This window comes from Molothrus aeneus, chromosome 3 (assembly GCF_037042795.1).
Source record: "Molothrus aeneus isolate 106 chromosome 3, BPBGC_Maene_1.0, whole genome shotgun sequence".
In the NCBI taxonomy this organism is placed as follows: Eukaryota; Metazoa; Chordata; class Aves; order Passeriformes; family Icteridae; genus Molothrus; species Molothrus aeneus.
The window spans coordinates 32,216,006-32,243,983 of NC_089648.1; the positions used below are offsets into that span (position 1 = coordinate 32,216,006).

Here is a 27,978-nt window from a genome sequence, read left to right on the forward strand (position 1 = left end):
CTTTCAAATATAATTCTGTTTGGGATTATTTTTTTAGTGCTTTAGAACAGGTATCAATAAATCAGCATAACTGTTGTATGGGTGTCTAATAATATCTAGTTCTGATTCTTTCTGCTCTGATTAAAATTCTATCCTCCTCTTAACCTGTAATTTTTTGTTTAATTCTCTTTGAGAGAAAATTGTTTGATTAAGGAGCATCCTTCTAGTGAACAGATGAGTTTTCCAGATAAGTCCTCAGTATCTCCTCTAGAGTTCCTTTTGTCTTTCTGGTGCTCAAGGAAAACCAATTATCACCTAACGTGGCCGCCAAAGGAAAATGCAACTTTCATCTCTACGTACAATTCGTAATTCTTCTAGACTAGGATAGAATATTTCCATTGGAAGGGACCTACAGTTATCACCTTGTCCAACTGCCTGAGCAATTCAGGGCTGGCCAAAAGTTAAAGTGCGCTGCAAAGAGCGTTGTCCAAACGCCTCTTAGATGTTGGGGCATTGCCCACCTCTCTAGGAAGCCTGTTCCAATGTTTGACCGCACCCTTAGTAAAGAAATGCTTCCTAATGTCCAGCCTGACCTTCCCTGGTGCTGCTTATATGTTTTAGGGTAGGCAGTCATTTTTGTTAGACTGATATGGCTGGAAGTGGTTAGCCAGTTCTTCAGGTTGGAAGCAGAGATGGAATTGTCCTGGGTGGTGCTGGATTTTACTTTTGTATTGCCCAGCTGATGTTGGCTTGTTGCCTTCTGTGTGCTTCTCTGGAACTCCTCACCATCTATTTAACCAGGCCTGTACTGTGTGTGCTTGTTTGTGAGCATGTTGCTGGAGACAGTGTCAAAAGCCAGTCACAGTAAATCACATCCATTATTCCTCCTTCTTCTGCCAAGCAAGTCAGTGTTTTGTAGAAGCACAACTTACCCATCATAAATCCATGCTGACTGCACCTCATGGCCACCTTATCCTTCAGATGTTTGAAAATGCTTTCTGGGCTAACTTGCTGTAAGACCTTCCAAAGATTGAGGTGAGGCAGAGCAGCCTGTATCTCACTAAATCCTTCTTCTTGTGCCTAAGATAGCAGTGAGGTTTTCCTTTTCTTTTCTTTTTTTTTTTTTTTTTTTTTACTCAGTCCTTTTAGCAGCAATGAAATTTATGAAGGAATAATTTGGGGAAAATCGCTTCATTAATCGTTGTCAGAAATATGTTTCTGTGTATGAAGGAAAGCTTACTTATTCTTTGGCAATTTTTCCATTTTTCTGCAACTTAATTCTTCTAGCAAGTACAGTGAAAGAGTATCTTGCAAATTTACCAAGTGTGTATTTCATTTACTCAACTTGTGTATACCAAGAGTTGAGAAAACCTGGTGAAAACAGGTATCCTAAAATGTACTTTCATTTAAAGGAAAGTATAGGAAGCTGCTGTAGGAGGCTTACCTAAGCTCTTCTGTAATACAAGAGTGCTTGCTGGTTCTTGGCTTCACTATTTAAAACGTGAGCTAGATCTAGTGAGATCTACATAATGGAGCTGTATTTCACGTATATGTTGCGAAATTAAACAGCAGTATTGCCGTGCTTCTAAAGGCTAAAGATAGGAACCGATACAACAATGGTCCTGTAACATGTAGGTCTTCTGCTAAGTTTCTCTTTTTTTGTTCCCCGTGAATGTGTCTAATTGCAGCATTGATTGGAGTTGCACCTTCACAAAAAGGGAAAATTGACTCCTGCTGAGAGTAGGTGGGGGTTTTGGTTTTTTATCAACAAACCATCTGCTTCTGTGTATACTGAACACATGTTGAATGTTTTCTTGAAAATAATGTGACAATTGAGGCAATAAACAAGTTCTACTTCCATCTAATTCTGATAACACAGTTAATCTATCTGCAAGTTTGATCTGATACCATCACTGACAGAATTAAAAGTTCTACTTTTATTCCTCCCTGGTTTATTTTTATTTCAGGCAAACTATGATCTTACATGACAAGAATGCTTTTGTTTTAGCCATGGATTTAAAGGGGGGGGGGGAAGGGGGACGTGAGGTGGCTTCTGTTTATCTTTTTGTTTTTCTCATTACCTCAGCTGTAACAACAGGAGCACTGTTGTAAAGATCAGCTGTGTTTTTGCTCAGGTAACTAGAACAGTTGTAATTGGATAAAAATACAACTTTATAGGTTTTTTTGTATGTAAATATCCCCCACGCTAAGACTTTAAGTGAGTCAGTGAATGAAAGAAATTCTCCTTATTTTTAAGTTGTATCACTTCGCTAATGTGAGTCTTTATTGGCTGGCACTGGCTGACATTATTTATCTGTTATACTATACATATTGTAAATGCTTCATTCCATCTTATATTTTAGGTCTAAAAATATCTGGAGGGAGATTAAGTGGTTCAAGAAGTAACGCTCTAATGGATGACAGAGACTTTCCACCAAATGATCTGCAAATAGACTCAAAGGACAGTCTTCCTGCTAACTACAGGGTAGAAAGTTTGGCATCTCATTTGATTCCTTCAGCTGATGAAAATGAAAATCAACTTGACAGTGATGGGAATGAAGTTCTGACCAGTAGCAGCATTGCTATGGGACGCCAGGATAAAGGTGAACAGGATAACATCAATAATAATGAGAATATGGACAGTGGAGACTGGATCCCAAGCTCCAAGGAAAGTGAGACTGAGAGAAGATCTGTAAATGTCCATATGGACCCTCAGCTGGAGGAAAAGCCTGTTATAGAAAAACAGCCAGGTGGAAAAAGCAGTCCAAGAAGCAAAAGAAGCTCCAATAAAAAATCGAAAGGTACTTCATTTTAAATTTTTTTGTTCTGTTTATTTCAGAAGTAACACTGTAGTTTAAATCTGTGAGCTAATAAGAAATCTATTTTAGGTGTTGTACTAATTATTTTTAGCATTTCACTAAAAGTTTGGTGGGTTTTGGTTTCTTTTACTTTTTTTTTCTACAGAACACCTACTAATCTTCAATCAGATTCAACTCTACATGTTTTCACCTTCTGTATTTTAAAGAGTGGCTATGTAGCAAATATGACACACCAAGTAAACAGGAGTAGAGGGAGGTGCACAGGGTCAGTACGGAAACTGGGCTGGTGTCCAAATCAGAATGGACAGAAATTCTGGCATTACGGTTTTGCTCATTTGAACATCATGGTCGAGTGCAACATTTTGGTGTCCTGATCCCATGTCAACCTTTGAAATCTGGCTATGAGAACCAAATAGCTTGATCTTGCCCTGCTGTTGTAAAATTTGCATACATTTTTCAAAGCTTACCAGATAGGCCTAGGTTGTGTGTTTTGGGTAACAAACTGTTTAAAAATGTGTTCCTACCAATTTTTGATGTTTCTTTTTCTTCAGATATTTTGGATGTGAATTGGATAAGGCAAATGTAATGTTTATTGCATGTTCTTATTTTAAATCCTTCTTCCCTTTTTGAAGGAGTGGGATTTAGTGTAACAGAATGTGTTATGTTAGGTTTTTGCCATACATTCTAAAGCTTATGTGTCATAGTGCTGTATATATTAATTAAAATCAGTATGTTTCATCCACAGGTTTCTTTGAAAGAACAGCTTATTCATGTATGCTTTTTTCTATGCATTTTAAATGAAGTAATTTTCAAATATAATTTTTCTCCTAAATGGCAAGTATTTTGTGACCTAATTGGAAAACTGATTTTAAGGGATTATAGACTAGGTAAAGACAGGAAAGGAAGGAAGCCTTACATTCCATATCTTGTACAAATAGGCAAAATCTGAAAAGAAAAATTATATTTTCTAGTAGAGATAAAAGCATTCTGAAATCTGTTATTATAGGGAGAGTGATTTCTCAATAACTTTCTTCTGCTCTTATTAAGCAGATTTATTTCGCCTGTAGATTTAAGTTTTAGTAACAGAATAAAATAATTAAAATGAGATTGGCATAAGTAATTGACAACCAGTCATCTGTATGATGGGAATAACAAAAACCAAGTTGATGAAAAGTTATACATAACATGTTGACATAGGTATCTGAAGCACAATAAGAGGAAGAAAAGGAAAAAACTCACCTAAACACTGGAAGTTAAACTTGGCTCATATTCTTTCTCCATTACTTTGTATTCCTGTTGAATGAACTCATGCAGAAATACTGGAAAATTAGCTGTCCACAGTAGATTGAAGCTTTAAGACAAAATTTAGAATCCTGAAAATATAGAGAATGTCATGGATAAACCTGGCAATGTAGAAAACCATACAAGAGAACATCCTATCTGAAAAACTCTTTAGTTTTGTTGAATTCTTAGGAGTAAACTCTTGTTACTTTATTAGTAAAGTACCTTGATTGTTAGAGAGGAAGGTCAAAATATGAAATTAAATTATATCTCCCATTGTTTATGTCCTAATATACACTTAGTAATTTTTTCGGTACTCTCACGTGATGTTTCTTCTGTTTTCACAAAATGCAGTTGACTGTGTCAATTTCTTGATGTTGCAAGTGTCTTTATTTTTGTGTCAATTTTCCATTTAATTTCCTGCACCAGCTATTTTAAATGATCCCTGAATATCTCATTACACCCTCTACAAAAAGGTCCAAACTAGCTTTCTCCTCCTTATACCAACTCAGAGTTAAAGGAGAAAATAATCAAACTAGATTGGAAGATTCCTGAGTGGGTGACAGTGGGAGCAGCACACAAGCAAGCAGGAATATCAAACTAAGTACTTGTATGGCATGTATTGTTTCAATTTTTATAAAATAATATTTTCAATTGTTGAGGAATCATGGACGAGTTACTTTGACTCATAGCTAAGGAAGAGATTTATGAATCTTTTTCTCTATAAGCACACCTGTTATGATTGCTGTTACATGTTGCCATTCTAGAAAAGATGACATTTGACTTCAAAAGCACATTGTTCATATTCCTCTTCTTGCTAGTGACTAAAGCAATTTATGTGGAAAATTACATTTTAGTCATCTTTGTTTACTTGTGACTTGCTCAGCACAATATTGGTGATCGTTACTGAAGCCAATCTTTCACTCTCAACATGTTTTTACCTTAGAAGAAAGAACAAGAATTCACACTTGCAATGTGTCTGAAACCCTCTAAATAGTTGTTTGTGAAGAATAAAGAGTCATAAGTTGGATTATTACCAGTCTGTATATGTTTGGGATCTGTTGAAGCTAAAATTATCCTAGCTTCTCCTATCAGTAGACTGGAATGCAAGTTTAACAGTCACTGTACCTGGTTGAAGATCCTCCTGGTTCAATATTCTTCCCCTGACAGGGGCCAACAGAGCATTTGTAGGTGAGAGTAAAAGGACAAGGCAAACATGCAGTGATTTGTTTGCATGTTCTGCTCCCCATCTGCAGCAATCTCAGGACTTCCCCCAGGTGCAAATTGATAGACTGTAATACTTTAGAGTGAATTTATCACCTGACTTACAGTTGCTCAGTTGCTTTTTGCATCCATGTCAGTGTCCTGGAATAGCAGTTCCAGGATTTAATGTATTTATTGTTTGAAGAAGCACCTCCTTTTAGCCCTCTTGATGCTGTAGGAGATTGAGAGGGGATGGACAAGTCTATAGATCCTAATTTTTTCTCACATTCTTTTTGTATACTCATCATAGTTTTGAATGTATAATGATTATATCTGGTTAGGGAGGACTGGTGACCAAAGAATATGTGTACATTTTAACTGAAGAATTTAAACTTTGGTGATTATTCATAATGTTATTCCTTGTAAAGAGTTGTGCTAACTTTAGTGTGGTAGAGATAGTGATTCATCAAGTTTAATCTGTTCCGATACATTTTTGCAAAAATGGACTTCAGATTATCCATATTCTCTGAAAATAAGTTCATCTTTTTTTCAAAAGGTCAGTCCTGGCATAACTTAATATTGTCAAATCATTATATGATTCCTTAACATGGTAACCTGCACTCAGTCTTTTTTCCCCAAGTTAAATTCTGCAACATATGCTTTTTCTGTAAATTATTCCACTTATTTCTTATAATTGCTTGAACGTGGAGGAAGGAAGGAAGGAAGTGTTTGGGATGGAACTGGTTTTGAGGGAAATAAAATATAGTAATATAAGATAGCCAAATTACACGATAATTTAAGTAATGTTATTTAATTTAGGATTGTGTACCAAACCAAACTAAGCAAGATTTTGACCTTGCTCAATTGAAGTTGTATCTTTACCCCCAAAATTTTATCTCAAAATCTCTTCTCTTAAAAATGAATAGTTTTTAAATACTTGCTGGTCTTTTTTTCTTTTTTCCTCAGTAATTCTTGAATGAATCAGTCTGAAATAGCTTTCTGTATTAGGTACCAAAGAATGTTTAAAAAAAGAAATTGCCATATGTTTCCTGTACTAGAAATTTCTGTTACTGGTGACTTAAGCTAGTGCTACTGAATATGAAAATTCAAATTTATATAAAAAAACAGAAGGCAACATCCATAATTTTATTTTGATAGCAAATCACTCATACCTTCACCTTGGATTCATCCTTGGGCAGGTAACAAAGAACATCTTAATTTCATATACTTGCAGTACTGAAAAAGAGAAAAACCTGAGACATACTGAAAAAATGTGGGGTTTTATTCAAAATGTGTCAGCATTTGATCTCTTCTAGGCAAACATGGGGCTGCTTCTGTGAGCTGTTAGGGAAGTTGAGAGAAAGTTTGCTTCTCTCCCTATCATAGGAAACATTGGCACACCCATCTGGGTGTAGAAGAGGTCAGTTGAAACATTTGTGAGTCTGGCAGAGCAAAAACTTGAACCTGGCTCTTTGCCACTGACCTGCTGAGTGCTCTGGCCACTGATGTCTTCTGTGGCTTTTTGCACACATTTTCATAAAGGCTTTGGTTCCATTCTGGGGTGGAGTACATATCAGTGCTTTATAAAGTGAAAAAATTAATCCTTCCTTATTAAAAATCAGAAATATATGTAAGATACCTGTATCTATCTGCTTTGGACAGTAAGATTGATTGATTCCTGGAAGAAGTAGAGTGCTGTTTTCAAGAATGGGGGAAAAAAACCAAATAGGGATCCTACCCTATCACACCTTTATGGCGAAATAGCATTACTAAGTGTTACAAGAAAAGTTCTTTGTTGTAGTGCAACTGAGGCACAAATATTGTCTTGTGTTGAAAATCAAACAAGTTAGAATTAACCCACATAACTGTAAAGCCTCACTTTCAAAATCAGGGTAGAAATTTGAGGGCAGGATTTGATTCCGAATGACAGCTCAACCCTATGTACAAATAATGTACAAATAATAATGCAGTTTATGAACTGTGTTAGCAACAGTATCATGAAAACATTAAAATTAAGGTTTTTCATGAGAGTTGCTATTGAGCATGCTGCAGTCAATGTTCATGTTGTGATATGACAGGTGATTATTAACTGCTAGTAAAGTGCAGCTTGAAGTTTGGTTTCTTTGTTTGTTTTTCTGAGAGAAAAGGTTTGCCAGAACATGAGGACCCTCTTTTCTGGTTTCATGATAATGTGCTAAACAGGAAGCTGTATTTTTAAAGACGGCCTTAATTCCATCTCTAGAAGTATTTCCTGGTTTGTATCTTGCATCCAGTTGTGTCTCTTGTTGCTTTTGGCCCACAGGAAACCCAAATAAATACCGGAAGATCAGACATGTGCATTAATTTTGAAAAAGCAATGTTAAGTTACACCCATATTTTTTCTGGCAGTAAGCCCTGTGAAAATAGCCACCCACAGAGATTATTAGTAGTCCTAACTTGGATAGTTTACTAAATAAAGAGTTTAAATAATCAAAAGTAAAATGGTGGAACGTTCCATGGACAAGCTAATGCCTTTCTTATGTCCTAAATCTTAAACCTGAATCATCATTATTGGGTTTCAGAGGCAATGAAATCAAAGGGGTCTGAAACAGAGTGCCCAAGCTGAGGACACAAAGGTACTTGAAGTAATGCCCTCAGCTGTCCATCTTTCAAATGATAACATGATTTCAGAAAATGTTGATTGGGGAACATTACTCATTAAAATTTGAGTTTATCAAAAGTTTATTGTGCACATTTCTGTGGCCAAATTCTCTAAATTGTTTTAAATTTGGGAATTTAAATTCCCAATTTTGGGAATCTTTTAAGTTCAGTCTTATGCAAGCGTGTGAAATTCAATGTTTTATGGAGAATTAAAAAGGAGTTTATTAACTGTTGGAATCAGCTGTAGTTTTCTGGTTGCTCTGTGTTTTACAGGAAGCTGTAATTTATTGCTCTCTGATCTTTGTGAGACACTGATCCAGTCAGTATATGGGTAGTTGATTTCTCTCACTGCTGCTGTCACTACTACTACTCTACACTTCTTTGTTAATCTCATTTAACATTTTCTCAAAACTATCATATTCACAATCAAAATAAATATGTTTTCATTTCTAACAATAAAATGCGGGATTTGCATCCAGAAAGATTTTTTTTCCTGTAATATTCTTGTAGTGTTATGCTTTACATTATTTTTCATATCTCCACCTGAATGCTTGACTTTTTTTGACTTCTGTAAAGCTGGAGACAGGCAACAGTGAGCTGCCAGGAAATGTGCCATGGAGAACTTAGTTTTCTGTCTAGCAAGAAGTTCTGGGATCTAAATTCAGTTTACACATCCTTGTGTCATTGTTGCCAACATAGATCAGCACTACTGCCTCTTTCCCTGGACACTCAAAGAAACTATCCAGCTACACAGAGCTACATTTCCTTTTCACTCAGCAGGAAAGTCCCCTTAGACATCTCTCTCCTACAGCAGAATCCCACACTGGCATCATCTGCTTCTTTCTATCCTTTGAGATCCTGCAGTCACTGTGAGGAGCCACTGTGTTACCATCCAAAATACAGGAATCCATTGAATTGTTCTTCCTCTCTTGTGTCTGTCCATCTCCAGGACACCTCCTTGTCTGAGGTCCTTGGCAGGAGCAAAGAGACAAACTGAAAGCCTCAGTCATGCTGCCCTCACGTACCTGCTATTTGCCCTTTCTGAGCAAAACTGCATTCGAAGCACTTTTAGGTCATCCTGGCCTCTTATTAGTAACTCTGTATAACATTTTTTAAGTGTTCTGATTTTTTTTCCCATAAGTGAAAGCAGGGTCCCATTTAGGAGTGTACAAGTGTATCTGATGGATGTTACTTTGTTGTCGGCTAGGTGAGCTGACAGGCAGACCTGTCACAACTGATTTTGACAAGGCCAGCATTTAGTTTAGTAGCAATGTTGTTTAACATACTAGGTTTTTATTCATAACATTCATAGTGAAATTTCCTAAAAAAGCAACTCGATGTATTTTTTTTTTAATCCTAACCTAAGTACTTGTCCTTTTTTAAGGCATTTCTACAGTGGGAGCCACAACAATCCAGGAGGAAAAACCTCTTAATACAGATACAGATTTTGTGCAGGCTGAAAGTGCTGTTGAAGCAAAGGAAAACTTTCATCCAAAAGACCAAAAGCAAACATTGCAGTCTCTTTTCTCTTTGCTCCGTGAAGAGGTTGAACAGATGGATTCAAAGATACTGCCCCTGTGTCTCCATCAGGTACTTTCGATGATTTTGAGGTGCTGCACCCAATTTTATTTTTATTTGAGACCTTTGTTCATTAGGGAAAATACACGTAAATGCAATTTATACCAGTACTCATATCTAGATGGGATACTTTGATGCATAACAGATGGTCAAGGCAAATGTCTCTTCCAAGATCTTCTAATATTTCTTAAATAAAATAAATTGCCTTATTAATATAATCTGTAATTAAAGGAAACTCTTAAGGATGGGTTTCTAACTCTCCAAATGGTGAAATTCATTTGGCAGGAAGATTTAGCAAAATCACTCTTTAATCTACCTTGAATAAGGTTTGTAAGACACTGGAATAGTTACAGAACAGCTACCTAAATAAAAATTTAAGTCTGGAATTGTTTTTACCGCTGCAGACATCTTTCTAGCATAAATTTTATGCATGAATATTAAGATTCAAGGTTTTCTTTGTGTATACCTTTATATTAGCGTGTTGCCACACCTGCAAGACCAAAGGGAAGACTGTGGTTTGAAAAGCAATCTTTCTTACAAACTGGCCAGTGTGTTGCTTTTTTTTTTTTTTTTCTGGAGGTTATGATGCACAATGAATATGTGGATAGAACTTGATGCAGTATTAATGTACAGTTGTTGTTTAGTTGTGTCAGACTAACAGCAGACTGGAAGACCTTTTGCTTGGCTGTGATATCTCTTATGGGCCATATGTTGATACTATACCTGTCTGATTTGGCTTAGCTGCATTGTCTTTATTTTGGAAGATATTCTAAATTTCTAAACTGCAATGAAATTGCTGCATTCATCTTCTTTGATACAAAAAAGCAATTTTATGGGAGAAAGAGGTTTCACTTTAGGATTGCACATTATAGATAATCCACATTTGACATGGAATTTTAAATTATTTTTCTTCATCTATGCTTGAGCGAAGATATTTGATACTGTTCCTTAACTTATGAGAAGCTTAGCTTTAGGGTTAACAACTTGTGCTTTTAGCTTCATCAAATTTGGTGGTTTTTCATGAGTCATTACAAAGGTTATTTTTGGAAAACAAGGTAGGGCAAAAACTTAAAATGCTTTACAAACATCAGGGGAAACAATTGCACATGATGGAGGTGAAATCTGTTGTTTTTTAGATGAGGAAGCCAAACCCTAAGGGGAAGAACCTTGTGAAAGTCATACAGGATCTATGACAGAACTGAGAACAAAATCTGCATGTTCAGATTGAAATATGTATTCAAACACTCTCTCCTTTTTCCTATAAATTCTCAAGCATTTTGAATGGAGCATTTGAAAGAAAGCTGAAGGAGCTTACAAGGCCCCTAACCTGTTCCTTTAATAGAGGACGGGAGGGGGGAGGATTTTAAGTTTAGCATTACTGTAAAGTGAGTCTATTGAGAATTTTTTCCCCTTTCTAGTGAATTAACCTGTCATCTTTAGACTTTTTTTTCAGATTTCTGATGCAGCCTGACAGTAACATTAAACCAAGTCTATCAAATACTCTGCTACAACATTATTTTTCTATTCTCTATGACAAAATTCATTGTAAAATTAAGAGCTGTGTCAGATGTTCTGGAGTATTAACAGTCCATGGTGTTTGTGTTGAATATTTAAAGACTATTGGATAATAGGGGTTGTTCTAAGAGTCAACTTCTGATTAAAATAGGATGTAATTTTTTTTCCTGTCTTGAATGGGATTAATTTGATTTGTTTAGGACTTGTTAAAGAATCTAAGAGGTATTTTTATATAAAACGTAGGTAGAGCTTTGGCAACTCCAAAAATTCTTAGGAATCTATTGTGGACAGCAGACAAAATGTGCAGATAAAGAACATTAAAAGTCACTCACCCATTCTCTTTTGAAGGTACTGGACTCAGAATGGTCTAGTGGTTAGCAGTAAGGCTGAGAGCCAGGAAATACAATTTGTAATCTAGACTCCTCTTCAAGCTGCTGTCTTTTTTGAGCAATCATCTTCAGACTTCTACAAAAATGCTTATTTAAGCCCTCCATATTATGACTACTTAAATTGATATGTCCCAAAGATCTTGAGAATTTTTGAGTGCTCCCACAGAAGTCATTGGGGAATCATCTGTGAGGTGCCTCAAGCTGAATGTTCTGGTATCAGCATACCTGCAGTCCTGGACACATTTTGCAAGCTCTGCCCTTGCCTCACCATGCATGGCACATAGGAAGGCTGCCAAAATTTGCTGTCCCCAAGTTGCTGCTTATAAAGTTCACTGCTAGTGTAGAGCTCTGTGGAATACTTCTGAGGTTTATATTTTTTGTATTTCGTCACATTTACAAACAAAGATGTCATTATTCCTCAGCTTTTTAGGAAAGCCTGCACAGTTTTGTAACAAGCACAAATAAGTTATTGTTGCAACTGTCAAATATTTTTTGTTTACAGGAAAACAAAAGACTCTTCTCATCAGTCAGGAAACCTCCATTTGTGTTTTAAACCATTGCAATGTAATACTTAGGAGAGTGCAGCAATGATCTTAATTTGGTCAAACAGGAAACATTGGTCAGGCACAGAATTCAAACTTTTGAACTGGTATCAGTAAAAATAGTACTTCTATTGTAGGTAATTTTAAAACTTTCAATTAAGATAAGTAAAAATGTTTCTGAAATAATTTTTACAGTTGCAGGAACATGAAACCCTACTAAGGTTTTTTGGTTTTGTGGAATTCTGTAAATTACACAAAATTAAATCTGTTTTATGTGAGAGGATTTAATATTTCTGTGGTCTTTGATACTCTTTTAAAACCTTTTTCCTAGAATAGGAATACATGTATTTTGTCAGAACATTCATATATTACCCAAACTTCATAGGAACCTGCAAACTATATGTTTAAATTTATGATAATAAGTTTATATTACGTCCTTGCCACTGTTACGAAAATTACAGATTTTTTTTTCCACTTTTGCAGATAGCTGAGACCTATTTTCAAGAGGAAGAATGTATCCTTTTACTTGCAGAAATTGTTGCACAATATGGTATGATAAAACATAAAAGTCCAATGCTTTGTTGTTAACTTACATCTTGTGGGTCAGGGTTAGAAAGAAGTGAACAACCATAATTCACCAATGAGTGAATACACAATATGCTAGCAAATCTTCCTTAATCAACTGGAATGTGAGATAAGGGATAAATTCACTTCCAACAGCTGTACTAATGCATCATTAGTAGCTGGACATAAGCAACAAAGTAAGAAAACATTTTCAAAGGACTTTTGTTTTTATAAGATAATTTCTTTCTAAATATTAGTAACTGGGAAAATGGCCATTTTAGAGATAGGGTATGTATTATATCACATAGGGTACTTACAGTAATGATAAAATTGTCACAACAGTTGATTAGAATATGTAGTAAAAATGTCTAGATTGGAATAAAAATAGCAAACACCTGGAGCTGAGATCAGCAACCTGCAAACAATAGCAAAATGGTGTTTGCTAATCAGTCAAAATCATATCAAGGTAGTTTGAAAAACTGTTGTAGGAAAATATGGGTACTTGCTTCTGGGAACAGTTTAATAGTCCAGTTTATTTTGATTTGTTTCTAGATAATGCAAGTAAGTTTGGTCAAAAAATTGTAATAGTTGAACTGCTGATAATTATTCTGATATATTTCAGTAATTGTGTGATAGAATAATAATATTAAACCTCAAAGTTAAGTTAGACTTTTATAAAAGGTGGACTGGGATTTCCTCTTTGCTTCAGAGGGAAAGTGATCAGACTATAAAAAGAAGATGCCATGGTAAGCCCTTAAGGTATATGTGATTCACCAAGATGCATAATCTATTACAGAATTTGTGCATACAGATTATTTCTTTATTATGTGATTTGTACAAACAAAATACAGCAATCGGCAATTGTTTAGCAGGCTAAGTAACAAGGCATAAGAAACCTAGATAAATTATGTTAGCCTGTAGATAAAACCAGAGAGCTAACAGTTGCAGTGTTATAAAAGCAACATATAAAATAAAATATCCATCACGGTTTTAGAGGACTGTATTTTTGTTTTGGTTCTCCTAATTCAAAAGTGTCCATCATAAAATGTGAATTGCACAGCACAAATTAAAGGCATGGAAAAATTCTGTAGTAATTTATGATGCAGGAGGGATACAGTAAATTTAAAATATAAATGGCATGGTAGAAACAGTTCCTCTTTCATTGGAGTTGCTTTAATTGAAAGGCATTCTATTTAAAGCTGATCAAAGGAAATATTTTTCAATGCAATGTACACCTGATGTGTGGAATTCAACACCACTATATAATACATATTTATGAAGAATATCTCCACTGTACCTCCAGCCATCAGTTTCCTGAGGTTAATAAAGAACTTACTTGATCATGTTGCACTGTATTAATTATCCATGACAGACATTTTAATTCATCCAGTGTGGAATCTCATATTAAAAATAATTCAGGGTTTGTTGCTGTGATCCTCTAAGGCTCTCTCTGTGATCTGTAATTCTGTTTCTAATAACAGATTTCCTGAAGACGGGGAATATTCTTTCCATTAATATTGTTGTTCATAAGCCATGCTATTGCATGAAGCTAACCAGAATAAGAACTACTGGTTGTGTTTTTGTAATAATTACTCCAGTGTTTTAATTAGCATGAATAATGGAAAGTGGGTTTTCTGTATTGCTAAGAACCTCATTCACTTCTGTCCTCATTGTATTGTAGAATTACATTTCAAATAGCTGATAAAACAGCTTCAAGCACCACAACTAACAACTCAGGCTTAGTGGAGCTAGCATTATCCTGACTATTGTAAAATATGTGACTTCAGTATACCTTTGTGAATATATTGATAACCCTAAGCATGGGGAGAGAGTTCTTCATATAGAAGAAAAGTGAGCAGAATCTTCAGGAAAACAAAAGGTAAACTCAGCAGTCCAACAGTGTAGTATAATGGTTGAAAAGGGGGGCAGGTATTTTTTAAAAGTTGAAGTTGGATCACTGTTTTAATACTGTCTCCAGCTGGTCAGCAGAAAGGAATAATATTTTCAGTTAGTCATGTTTATTGGCATATATTTGTATTTCTTGCGAGATACGTGCTAGTATTTGTGTCATTGTTTTGCTTTTCATTTCCCAGAGATTTCATTTTTTTGGTAAAGTTATCAGCATAATAACATTTCAGTAATTTCTTTTCAAGAAAAATCTTCTGTTGTGCTTCAGGCACATGAGAAGAAGTAGCTGCTGAAACGAATAGGATTTTAATTTTTGAATGTTTCTCAACTTATTTTACTTCTTGCCTGCTGTTTCATGTCTGCTATTTTTTCTTTCTTGCACAGAAATCAGGATGCTAGCCATTATTCATTTTGATTCACTTATTTCAAATTTCAAGTGTGTAATTACTTCCCTTTCAAACATGATGCCAATTATAAGTCAGTCATGCCATGTGCACATATGTGTGCATTTGCCTTTAACCTCCCATTCAGATGAGAAGGCCATGAAGTTCATTCAGCTTGAACGACTTTATCATGAGCAGCTGCTTGCAAATCTTTCTTCCATACAGGAACAGTGGGGTGAGTACCAGATAAACTGATATGGTAGAAGAAAGACTTTAGTTTGTATTTCTAAACAATACATTTCCAGGATAAAAAAGTTACATAGCAAAAGCGGCATTTATATCAGAATTTATCTGAGCTTGTTAGAAGAACAGTATTCATGCTTCGGAATTTTTTGCACACATTTAATTATAAATGTGGAAATAGTTTGCAATTCTTTATTCTGTTAATAGAGATTTTGATCCACAGTTGTTTCAAGCTCATTTTTGGGTTAGGATTGGTGAATGTGATGTGATGATTACAAAGTGTCTTCTGAAAGAATAGGGTGCTGTTCTACATGGTCTGAAATGAGACTGTAGAATATCCACAGAAAAGTTGTCAATATTTCTCCATTAATTAGTTTCACCTATTTGTGTTAAGCTACTTTTATAGTATTTTAATTTAATGTATAGTATTTTAATTTAATGTAGAAAGAAAATGGAAGACAGCAGTTCCCAGTCCAGTTACAACACTGAGGAATTCAGATAAAGAGCTGAGTGGCCAAGAACTGGAAAAGCTTACTAGAGTTTGCTCTTCACATCAACAGTAAGTATAAGAAAGTATTATTACTCCTCAAATGAATATGTTACTGCAGGTGTTGTCTCCTTGCCATTACGGGTTCGAAAATAATCAGTGTCAAAATAAAAGTTGCATCACTGAGTTGGATTTGGTTATAAAGTGGTGGCTCCTACTGATACGTAACTAAAATATTTTTACCATCAGTTTTCACATTGTTTTAATATCGTTTGAGGAGTGCATGAAGACTAAATCTGAGCTTGTTTTAGCAAACCATCAGTTTTCCAGAACTGGAGTTTTGATTTTATTATTTCAACCAAAGGAAAAACTGAATAGTGTTAATTTATTAGCACTATTCATTTATTTGCAGTATTTATTAAGAAGAGAGAGACTGTAGAACTAATGATGGTATTCATGTTTAATACTTACTGGCTTAATCATTGTTTCAATATGCACATGTCCAGCATCTCACACTTCAGCACCCATACCTACCCTATAGGATTTCTTTCCCAAGTTTCCACATTTTAGGACAATTCCTTAATGCTTAAAGTAGTTCTTGTCACCTCCTATTAATTTCATATCTGTTGCATTTACATGAAGCAGTGATTCTGTACTTTCCTAGCATTACAGTGTTCTGAGCAGTGAAATCTCAGTTGGTAGCTGCTTTGCCTGATCCATCAGCCTCCTGAATCAGTGTATCGCAGTACAACAAACTTGTGCCCAGGGTGCTTTTCTGGGTAGTAACATATATGGGATTGTATCCATCAGGTAGGAGGAGGAGATCTGTTCCTTCATGGATGAATGTCCTATTGTCCAGACATCAATTTTAATGCACATTTAATAAATGGAAAAAATCATACAAACTGCCACTGAAAAATGATCAGCCAAGAGCAGTAAGGAAACTAACTACATTCAAAGGCTGTGACAGGCAAGATGCTCTCAATTAGATGGGGAGAGAGAACTTTATCTAGTACTTTTGCATTGGCTTAGTCAATCTGGATATAACAAAAGCCAAAATGCTCCTGTTGCTCATAAAGAGTATTGATTTGGTTAAATCATTTTTTTTCTTCTGGGTGATGGTACCAAAGTTTGAGAACACCTCAGCTGATTGCCAGAATCCATGCAGGGATTTTTCAGGTGTACTCTGAATGCCTTTGGGAGGGAGGCTCTGGGAAGGCATCTCTGCATCCCCACAGGAAGAGGGGCAGTGAGGCACTGGAGCTGCAGGTTTGCAGCCGCAGTGCTGCTGCTGCTGCTGAGGCTGCACTGAGCGCCTGCGGCTGCCCCAGCCCACATGGCCTGCACACAACCCTGCGAGCCCACAGAAGGGCTGAGACTCAGGTCTGCTGGGATCTATGTGCTGCAATGAGCAGCACCTCCCTGGTGTCACCTGGGGTGTCACCTTGTTGAGAATAACTCTGCTTTCTCCTTCATTTCAGTTTTGAAATGTCATTCCCCATTCTGAGAAACCCTGCAGTTTGATAAAAATTAAGGCTTGTGTTCATTTGCTGCGATCAGTGCTCTGGATGTAATACTATTACCCTTTCAAACTCTCAAGGCAAAAACCTATTTGCTTTTATTGTTTCATATAGGGGGTTTTTCCTAAGCTTTAAACTCATTTTACTTTTTAATTGAAATTATGCTTTAATTTTTAATGAATAGCATGCAGGTCTTGGAAAATGTGAGCATTCTGCTTTTTCAGTTGAAAGTAATGTAAATTTTTCTCATACTCAAGTTTTTCACCTACATACTGGACATGTTTGCTCTTTAAATATAGTTTTGAGTGTCCTTTATTTGAATTTTAAATGGTAACATTTTAAAGACAATGTAACTTTTTGAAGTTTTTGTTAGAGAATATGAACATCAGTACTCTTCCTTTGTTTCTCCAATTTTTTTTCAGTAGCTTTAAATAAAATGCTCCACATTTTTTCTTCATTGCTGTATGAAAGACTGCAAGACAGATTGTGTGTGATAAATCACATTGTGCATGAATCTGTATCCAGCTGGCAAAGTCCACACTGACTGTGAGCAGCATTGATTCACCTGTGAATCTGAATGGAGTCAGTGGGAACTGCTGTACCTTACACAATCCAGAAAATATCCCAGTCTGTGGAGAGGGAAATATGGTTTTTGGGGAGGGCATTTCACTCCTCAATCTCTTTCATAGTGAGTCCTATTTTAAATAGTAGTAGACATCAAGTTCTTATATGATTTTTAAAGTTGGTAGAGTTTCTTCTGAGCATAATGTTTTACAGGAATGCAAATTGCTTGATATGTTGCAGTAAATTTTCTTCTGACTGCTTTCTCAGTTAGGTGGAACAATGTTAGGGCTAATTGGTCTTCTGATGATATTCATGCAAGTACAGATCTGTGCTTGAAAGTATGCTAGCAGGCTGACACTTTCAATGGACGAAATGTTCTGTGCTAATTTTAGAGAAGAGCAAAGGTTTCTAAGACTTCACTTATATTTATCATGAAGGATGTTGCTACTAGGTTATTTAATTTATTCTTTTTTTCTTTATTGCTGCAGGCCACAGGCATCCAAAAATAAGGTAAGCAGCTGTTTATTGAATTCTGCTTTGTTAAAAATTGGTAAGAAATATATTATAAATATTAGATAAAATCTTTCAAGCTGAGAAGCTTTTTGAAGTTTGAATGTCTCAAAAAGCCACAGCATTCCTGTTTAATTCCAAAAATTACAGGTAATACTATCATATTTTACAGCTAGTAACTGCAGAAAATACATGGGAAAGCAGTTGTTTACCTCAGTTAATGGAATCCAGAACTTTAAAGGAAAGAGAAGCTGCTGCTTTTAACTCAGGTATGTGTGTATGTATGTACATGTGCATACATTTGTTTTAAATATTATACTGTAATGGTATATTCCTATAAATATAATTATGCTATTTCATTTGAAGCTACAGCATTTGTTGGATCTCAACAGAGGCACAAATGGATGATTTTTTTTTTCTTAGCACAATGGATAAATAATGCAATTTTAATTAGTCATCGATAGTCATAATTGTAAAGTTAATTCTAGCCTCCATGAAAAAAGTCTTCGATGTGCATGCATTTCTATTAGCTTATATAAGCTACAAAATTGTATAAAACTAGAGAGAAGATGCATCATTTGTATGCATACAAATATATACTAGGTAATCAACCTGATGACAGACATTCTGACGTGTGGCAATGGAGTGTAGTTAACAATATTAGTAACTATTGTAAGTTACATGGAGTGTAATGATTTTGAGATGCATTTTTCTGAAGCAACACAGAAAATGATGAAGCCTTTGGGGGAATATTGAAGAGAAAAACATTCAGTTAATTGTTTTCAGTGTCATTTTCAGCCTCATTTTCCTTTTTCTGCCTTGGGGCAGGGGCCTTTTTGTTTGAGTAATTTGTTAGAATCTTTGGGTTCTTATGAAACATTTACAAATTAATGAATTGTTAAAATGGAGACAGAGTAGGAAAGAATATTGATAGACAACCAGGCTGTGCTTTATCTCTCCTCTCTCTGAGCAAAAAGTTTCTGCTATTTTGCCATATTCCAGTTGCCAAAATTGGCTTAAGCTAAGTACCTTCCCTCAAAACCAGCTAGAATTCTTCAGAAGATGAGAACTGGCCTAAGTGATCCTAGGAGGTCCCTTTCAACCTAAACTGTGCTATAAGTGTGTATCAGCCAGGATGTTCAGGAGAATCAGAAATTAATGAAGATACAGCGTCACAGTTCCTACATGTGTGGATCCTCTTTATCTCCATGCTCTTTTACCATGACCCCTATACTGCCTTTTCTCCACTTCTATTCTTGTAGCCCAACTAAACATAAAACATTAGAAACATGAAACAAACATGTTCTACGGCTCAGAAAGCAGATCAAAAGAACACAGGTGCTTTTTATTTTTGGATGGTTGGAAATTCCCATAGAAAAAAATGGTCTATTACAATTTTTCCTCTGATTTTATTCCAAGTGGAAACAAAAGCTTTCTGAAGAGCAGAACTTCTGAACATTTGAATGTTCTGAATTCAGGAACATTTGTTTCAATGTTGAAATACTCTAGTACAACATCTTAACATAATGTGGAAGGAATTAATGGTGTAAATGGATCTTTTCATGCCTTTCTCTTAATGTAAACCTTGTCAAAATATCATCCAAATCTTTGGGTTCCTGTGGAATGTTGGTAAATTGATAAAGCTATGTCATCCAATAAAAAGCAGTTCTGCTGAGAAATTTTCAGCAGTACCAAGTACTTCCAACACAAAGATAGGAATATTTCCACCCTATCTCGAGTTTAAATGGTTGAGATTTGCAAAAGATGCTTTTCACAAGATTGGTGCTTTCTTGAGGAAGCAATGAATTCTCTCCCTGGAGAGTGTGAGCAGCTGCTGAAGCAGCACGTGGTCATTGGCTGCTGCTGCCCTTCAGTGTCAGTGCATTGGTACCATGGGGATGAATGGGTTTGGTTGCAGACAGAAGGATTTGGGTAGGGAAGGCATCAGTGTGAACCAGCACAGAAATTTGACAACGGTGATTCATAGTCTGAAATATTGTTCATGTAACAAGCTGTGCCTGAGTGATCCAGCTCAGGACTAGAAGCAATATGACCACTTGGGACTGGTTCTTGATTTTGCCTGAACCCCAGCAGAATCCTTTATTATAGTAAACATACAGTTCCTAATATTTAACCTTTTCAGCAGTAGCCCAAATGCATGGGCCTTCTCACCGAAAATTTAGAATGCTTGACTTCTGCATTTTAGGTTTTTTTTTCTTTACCAAAAAAAAGAAAAATGAAATGAAAAATGAGAAGTAAACATGTCAAGTTTTACTTTTCTTATACATTTATCCACCAAACCACAGGAAGAACTACTTAACTCATTTAGCTGCTTGCAGTAGAAGTCTGGCTTACAGTAAGACAGGAAAAGGAAACTCTCATGTATTTTGAGAACTAGCCTTCATATGGATCCATATATAATAAGAATTTATGTAGCGATTATCACTAAGAATATATAAAATGCATTGTAGCAATATCTATATTGCATTGCACTATAGTAGCATCTTTGAAGTAAAATCAAACTTGCCTGGTAATCTGAAGCAAAAATTACTCCACTGATCTTCTGAGGTATATGGGAACATAGTTTGAGCCTCTGTAGGCAGTTGATCCTAAGAATTCACAATTCCTCTCTCCTGAGGCTACAGCGAGTGACAAAAAGCTTTATAAGAAGTCCTCCAGTTAGGGTTCCTGGGGCAGTACCTAATTAGATTTCTGCCCTTCTGAGCACGAGTTGTGAATGGTCTGTTCTATTACCTTTTACTGTCTGGCAGATTTTCATTCTGAATCTACCAACAGAGAGAATTTGGCCCTTAATACTGTGTGTGAATATTAAAAGATGAGATTTGATACATCCTTTTCCCATTAATTTCTTCAGCTTCTGACTGAAAGCAGAAATTTAATAGCTTTTAGTGTTAACTAAAGATAAATTAATGTGTTTCATGGAAACCTTCCTAATGAAATACTGAATTTAACAAAACCCTTAGCATAAGTTTGCAGTGTGTACATATAGTTTAGACTCATTTCCAGGATGGGGAAGAAGTGTTTATACCTTGTTTTCTTTTAGGTTCTATAGGATTTGCTTTTAATTGGGAAGAAGGACAAAGATGGAGAAGTGAATTCTCCATTGGTAGATTACTGCAGATCAGTACTCTGTCTGCTAGGCTGTCCTGGATTAACAGGACAAAGTGGTGCCTACAGGTTCCTGTGATGAGCAAACCAAGGTTGATTGTAATGCAGCTCTGTCAGAGGGAAAAGAAACCATGTTTTAAATTACCATAGGTGCTTTTGTTGCTAAAAAATTTTCTGTAGACACTTTGTTGTACCTCTGTCAGTCAGGCAAAAATTACTGCCCCTGGTGGGTATGTCTTCAGTTGACTTAGTGTTGGCAAAGGCATCTTTTCTAATTAAGTATGTCTTAACTTGCCCTCAGTCTGTAGTGGGCATGGGTTGCCTGAAGTAGTTGTAAATATTGAACACTGCTGAAAACTTGATGTGAATGATCATTGCATCCCAGTTCTTGTACATCTGTGGTTAGATAACAGTGCTGGGATTATTTATTACTTCCTTAGGAACAGTGCCCTGAGCTCAAGGGACACCTTTCACCGTAAAGAATCTGATTTAATTTCCAATTCCATTTAATCTTTGTTGCAGTTGGGGCTGCCAGCAAAGATGCCTGTTGTAATGTGGATGTATCCACTAGGAAAAATTGACAGATGGTAACAAAATCTTGTACCAATAATCCAGGCTGTGTTTGAACTCATGACCTGTATGTGAAGGGCTCAGTATCCCATTACAAATCCCTTGAGCTATCTACTCATCTGTGTCTAATTTTTAAAAAGTCCCCGTCTCACACCTATTCTTTCAGTGTTTTACAGAAGTTAGGTTACTTGTACTCTTTTTTTCAGTTAATGTCATTCTGATGTTTTTTCCACATTTTGATTTGCTTGGATATTCTCTTTTTCAATTTTAAAGTCTGTCTTTTCTGTGCTGCCTGGCATTTCATTATCCATTAAAAGGGGTAGAGTTTGGAATTTAATAAAGTTGTTCAGTGCAATGAATTAATGCAAACCTTTAATGAATATGACTATTTTGTGTAACAAGTTCAGGAAATTGCTCACATTTTAAGAGAGATTTTAACAGGTGAGGAAGAATAAAATTGGCATGGAGAACTCAGTTAAGAAGGGCATTGTTTGATATCTTTATTAATCTGTTCATAAGACCTTTCTGCTCTTCACTATGACCAAAAAATGAAAATAAGTGTTTTCTAAAGTTACTAATTTGTTGATGAGGGTATTGCTGTCCTACTACTATAACATAGTCTTAACATAGTTTTTATTGAAGTATGGAATAAAAGGCAGTTTCTTTCCTAGCTAGTTTACTTTGGTATTTTAATTCTTAACAGCCCCTTTCTCTCTTTTTAAGCCTAAAAACAGAGGTTTGGCTTTCTTGTAATGATGAATACCTAATTATTTCATAGGTAATTTGGGCTAAGCATCTACTCCTTCATCAGCAGATCATGCCAAGAGTAGGTGAATTCACAAGCTATGTAGAACTCTTTGTGTGTCTCTGAAATATCAGATAAGAAAAAAAATTCATATGTATTGTAAATATGAATACAGAAATAAGTTGCATCAAATTACATTTTTAATGTGTCAGCTTAGTGATCCAAAAAGCAGCATCTTTTTATGCTGTCCATTTATGGGAAATGTAATTTCTATTTAGTTTAGTGTTAACCAAAGGAGCTATTGATCTGCAAATTTAAAATTTATTAAATTAGTATAATTGCAGCTTCTTTAAAGGAAATGCAGACATCTCTCTAGGTGATAGATACACTGGCATCAAGGTACAGTTTTCTGTAATTAAGTGCATTTGTCTGAACTCCAGGCCTCCATGAGATGACTCATGTAAAATATCCATTAGAGGAAAAGTGACTGCTCAGAAAGATACTTGCTTACATATTGGGAGTAGCTTTTTGCAGCAGGACACTAAATCACGTGCTTTACCTGCAAGAACGTGTGCAAATACTTTTTTTTTTTTCCTGAATCAGGAGTCAGAGACTACTAACAAGTTATCCTGACTGGAGCATAAAATACCTACCTGCCCTTTATGGGAGAGCATTTTGAAGCATTAGGTTACAATGTTATCAAATCACAGTATACTCTTTCCCCCCTAGGCTGATGCTTTGAATCATTTAAAAACTCTGGAACTGTTTTTCCTATTGCACTTAGGTACTGAAACTTGTCCTGGCATTGCACCAAAGAAAGAAGATAAACAGCTGAGCGCTGTTTGCCCAGGTGAAAACAAAACTGAGAGACAGACAGAGGCATCAAGTGTTCGGGTAGCTGCAGGAAAGGACCACATGGAGGAGCAGCACTGCAGTGCTGAATCAACGCTGGAGCCACACACCCAGTCCACAGGGACAGGGGGCAGGCCTTCCTCGGGCTGTTTATCATCTGGGGATGCTGGTAGAGATAACAGCCTGCAGCTGAGGGAAAGACAGCTCTCCAAGGATGCAGTGGAAATAGAAGGGGCTGGGGAGCCTGGAGTGAAACTCCCTGTTGAGCCAATGGTAGATGCTTTGGCTTTAACAGATGATGATTATATGCCTACTGATTTGGTTCCTTCTGATAAAGATGTGCCAGCTAATAGAAGTCTGCTCAGATCAAAACATGCTGCTGGGTCTTCAGAAATTCCTAGTGGCCAGCTTGGAAATAGTGATTTAAAGCAGCAACAGATACAGCCTGATGATGATGAACAGTCTTCATGGGACAGAACTGCCTCAGGTGAATGCTCTGGGTGTAAGGAAGTGTCTGAGCATGAGAGTGCTGCCCATTCACGGGTGTGCAAGGAAATAGGACAGAAGGAGAAGGTCAATAATGAACAAGAAGACTTATTTCTGAGATTTTTGAATGGAAACATAATAGACACTGAAGAATCTGCAGACTTAGCAAACCAAGAGGACTTTGACGCTGTTCCAGATATTTCACCTGAACGAGCATCTTATAACTCCCTGGAAGCTTTATCACTAGATGACAGCTTTTCTTCTCTTGATGAACTTACAAGAAGGATAGAGATTACTGAGGTAAATATTGTAAATCCTATCAAGTCTTTCATGTTTTTCTCAGTTAAAATATTTTAGATATTGCCAGATTCAAAATGTGTTAAATATTCCTTTATGTATTGCTTTTTCAAATCTGAAATCTATACATATTTAATTGTTCTGAGTTACTCAGAAAAAAAGTTTTGTTTTGCCTCTCTGTCTCCTTTTTGACCAGCAGTGCACTGTTTTAAAAATAAGATTGATCTTATACATGAGTGTGATACCAGGGGGAGTTTAATTTTTTTTTTTATTCTGACAGACACTGTTAAGAGGTGTTCTCACAATTCCTGTTAAATCAAATTTTGTGTCAGAAATCTACATAATGCCTATGATGTATCATCATTCATTTCTATGCATAGAACAAAGTTTGCTTTTTTGTGCTTATTCCATGGAAGTGAGAACTACATATATATAAATTCTGTATATGAATAAATGGGTTTCTGATTTTGTCAAGTTAGGTAGAGTTGTTGTTCAACCCAAGCTAAGAAAGAGCTTCTAACCCTGAACCCACCTGATAGGCCTGTAACAAGGGTGAATGCTTCATAAGCTAAATTGCTCTTCTGAAAATAGAGATTTATTGCTTTGGGACTTTTTTAGAGAGTGTAATGGCAACATCTTTGCTTTATTTCTTTTCTGGTTTTGCTGCATTTGTATCCTTTAGAGTTTTTTTTTTTAAATTAAAAAAGAGTGTATTGTGAAATGATGTTATTTCAGATGCTGGAGGGGGCAGGCTTGTTTGAAGGTATCTTCTTAGTTCATGTCTATTTTTAAGATCTTTAACAATAGACTATCCCCTTGGCAATAAAGTTACAGTATTTCTCTATAGATCAAGCTAATGCACAGAGACCAAGAACCCCACAATTGCTCAAAGACAGTGGCCAAGCAGGGAACTAAATACTGGAGATCAATGCTGATGTTATTACATGTTTGGTGAAGTCTCCAGAGGTGAAAAGAGAGTATGTGGTTTTTCTCCCCACCTAAAGAATTTCTTACATCCTTTCCAAGATCATGCCTCTTGTCTTTTTGTGGGCTCTCAGGAATTATGCCACATACCAGGACTGACAGCCATGTGCACAAAGCTGTACACAAACAGATGTGGAAACCCACATACATGTTAATACATGTATCCCAAATTTTCGTAATTGGCTTGTGTTCACTTAGAGGGCGGTTTTGAAAAAGAGCATTTTGTTGACAGTCTGTGCCAAGTCTGAATACTTGTATAACAAAAGAGTAATTTAAGTATCATCCCTCCACATTAAATTTCTTTTGAGCCCACTGAAAGTGCTGCATTTTAGCAGAGGAGTACTGTTCTTTTTCACATAGATATAGCCTAAATTAATCCAATAGCATCTATTTTTAAATAGCTGTGTTTGTGCCATTTGTGTTTCAGAGGATGGGGTAGGAAGCAGCATATTGATACTGTTAGAAAAATTATGCTTGTATTGATTGTCCCATGTGACTGATGATGATGCTTTACAGGGCATCCAATTTCAATTCCAGTTTGCTCTCCTGATGCTGGGACTGCCAGTACTCTGATGGCAGAGTTGAGTCTCTCGAGAGGAAAAAGTACTTTTTTCCATAGTGCTTTTTCTGGCCATGTAAGGCATCATGTTGGCTGCACTGGTGAGAGTCCCCTTGGATCATTCTTAGCAAGAGGCCCAAGTTTTGTGTGAGGCAGGGGCTTAAATGGGAGAAGGGCAGAAGGATTAACGTCAGTAGCAATTAAAATTTGTCATAGGCAGCATCTGGGGTTGTTTTGCAATACTTGGGATTTCTAGGTGCCACAGGGTGAGGTAAGGACAGCACACCAGCTTCTATTGTTTCATTATACACTTATAGGATGCCTTTCCAGTTAATCTTACCACCCATCAGTAGCCTAGGGGTTGTTTTTCAGAAGTGATGAGCACCCACAGCTTTCTTGGAAGACACAATTGAAAGAGTTTGGCACCCCTGAGAAAGCAGCATTGTTAACTTGGGTTCATTGATTCTGTTTCAGTGCCAAAATGAGATTGCGCTGAAGTTTTGACGAGCAGATGGAATCTTTGTACCCAGCTGTAACACTTCTTCCTTTCTTGTCCTCTTGAAGGCTTTGAAATTGCATTGTTCAGGCCATGCCAATCTAAGAAGATAATAGTGTTTTCATACACTGGTTGTTAATGAGTATCTAGAAAATGCAGTGGTAGGCACATGAGTGAAATTAAATGAATCACATGAAATGTACCAATGTTTCAGTAAAAAAGAAAAAAATAATCAATTTGACTGTGATAAAACTTGTCATGAAGTAAGTGTTTCCAAAACTGCCACAAACAAATTAGAATGGAAGGTGGAAGTAAAGATAATTTTGAAATAGACAAAACCCATATGGGAGGATAAAATTTCAGTAATGTTCTTCAACTGACATGTAATAATAATTTATTGAAGATGGAGAAAGGTAAATACTTGTGTAGGTATTTAAAGTGAGGAAGTTTTGCTTGGCTCCATCCAATCATCTCATGCAGTTTTCTAACTTAGATACTTTGTCACTTGCTTTTAGTTTATCATTTACAATAACTAATTACAAGAGTGAAAATTCACCAAAATCTGACTCTGGATTTAAATAGTTGCAAAACTGAAGTAGTAGTTTTCATATTGCACCGGCCCTTTTACTGAGTATTTCTTCACTAGTACAAACCATGTACAACAAATGATGGAAATTACGCAAATGATGGAAAACCACAGGCATTTTGTAGAAACAAGATTCATACAGCTAACCAAGAACTTTGAAGCACAGTCAGAAGCTGGCAACAACAGATATTAGAAGTATGTAGCTCTTCTTAAATATCTTTGCTATCATTTCTCTGAGAATGAAATGACACACCAGTGGCAAAACAAATTGTAACCTCTATAAAGTTGCATTTTGCTATATAAAATAAAAGGTTGTACCATAAGCTTTCTATGTGAGAGACAGTTAGGGAAGTGAGTAAAATCTTAAAGTTTTTCCTTATTAGAAAATTATAATTGGGAAATTCTTTTTAGAAAGCAAAGATAGTGAGACTGTCTACCAGAACAGAAAGCTTTTGGATGGCAATTTGTATACCAAGAAATGAAGTCTTCACTAGGTTTGGAGGCAATGTTTTGGATCCTCTATTCTCTTGTATGGCTTGGGTTCTATGGCTTTGAGTTTGCAAGAGCTGTGCTCCCAGGTGAAGTGCTTACATGGTGTCAGGTATCTGTTGCTGTATAAAGGAGCTCAGGTACATGCATGGCAAGTGTTTCAGCAGGAAATATAGTTACCCTCAGTAGCTGGGGTGTGAATACTGAACCTGCTAAGTCAGCTCTCTTTCAAACTCAAATTACTCATCTAATGTATTTTACTAGCAAAGGGGTTTGTCTGCTGGTTTTACTGTATCACAGGGCACTCTTGGGTTTTGTCATTTTGGGGATTACTGCTTTAAAAAAATCTGGTATTGCTTGTAATAAAACTGCAGTCCTTTGCCATGTAACTGAATAAGGAATACAGCCCACAGAAGAATACACAAACCTTGAGTAGTTTTCGGCATTCAGACCGAACTACTTCATACAATGAGCTTTTCTTCCTAGTTCCCAGTTTGTAGTGCCTCCATTTTGGGGTTTTTATTTATGTCTACATGCTGCAACTAATTCTAAGTGTGAAGTTCAGTATGTTCTCTGCTCAGAACTTGAATTACAAGGCTGTATTTTCTTAGTTTTGTCCAGTATGTTTGTAAGTATACACACATCATATTTGTTGAAAAT

The 27,978-nt window shown here is 36.2% G+C and overlaps 1 protein-coding gene across 2 annotated transcripts in view; it reads left to right on the top strand.

Annotated features, from left to right (window-relative positions):
- Positions 1-27,978, top strand: part of CNST (consortin, connexin sorting protein) — a 46,584-nt gene that overhangs the window by 11,342 nt on the left and 7,264 nt on the right. For both annotated transcript variants that reach the window (XM_066546621.1, XM_066546622.1), the window contains 8 exons: positions 2,343-2,780; positions 9,307-9,512; positions 12,430-12,460; positions 14,950-15,036; positions 15,489-15,603; positions 18,104-18,125; positions 18,298-18,394; positions 23,354-24,207. In XM_066546621.1, coding sequence (XP_066402718.1) covers positions 2,343-2,780; positions 9,307-9,512; positions 12,430-12,460; positions 14,950-15,036; positions 15,489-15,603; positions 18,104-18,125; positions 18,298-18,394; positions 23,354-24,207 — 1,850 coding nt within the window. The remainder of the gene's footprint in view (positions 1-2,342; positions 2,781-9,306; positions 9,513-12,429; positions 12,461-14,949; positions 15,037-15,488; positions 15,604-18,103; positions 18,126-18,297; positions 18,395-23,353; positions 24,208-27,978) is intronic.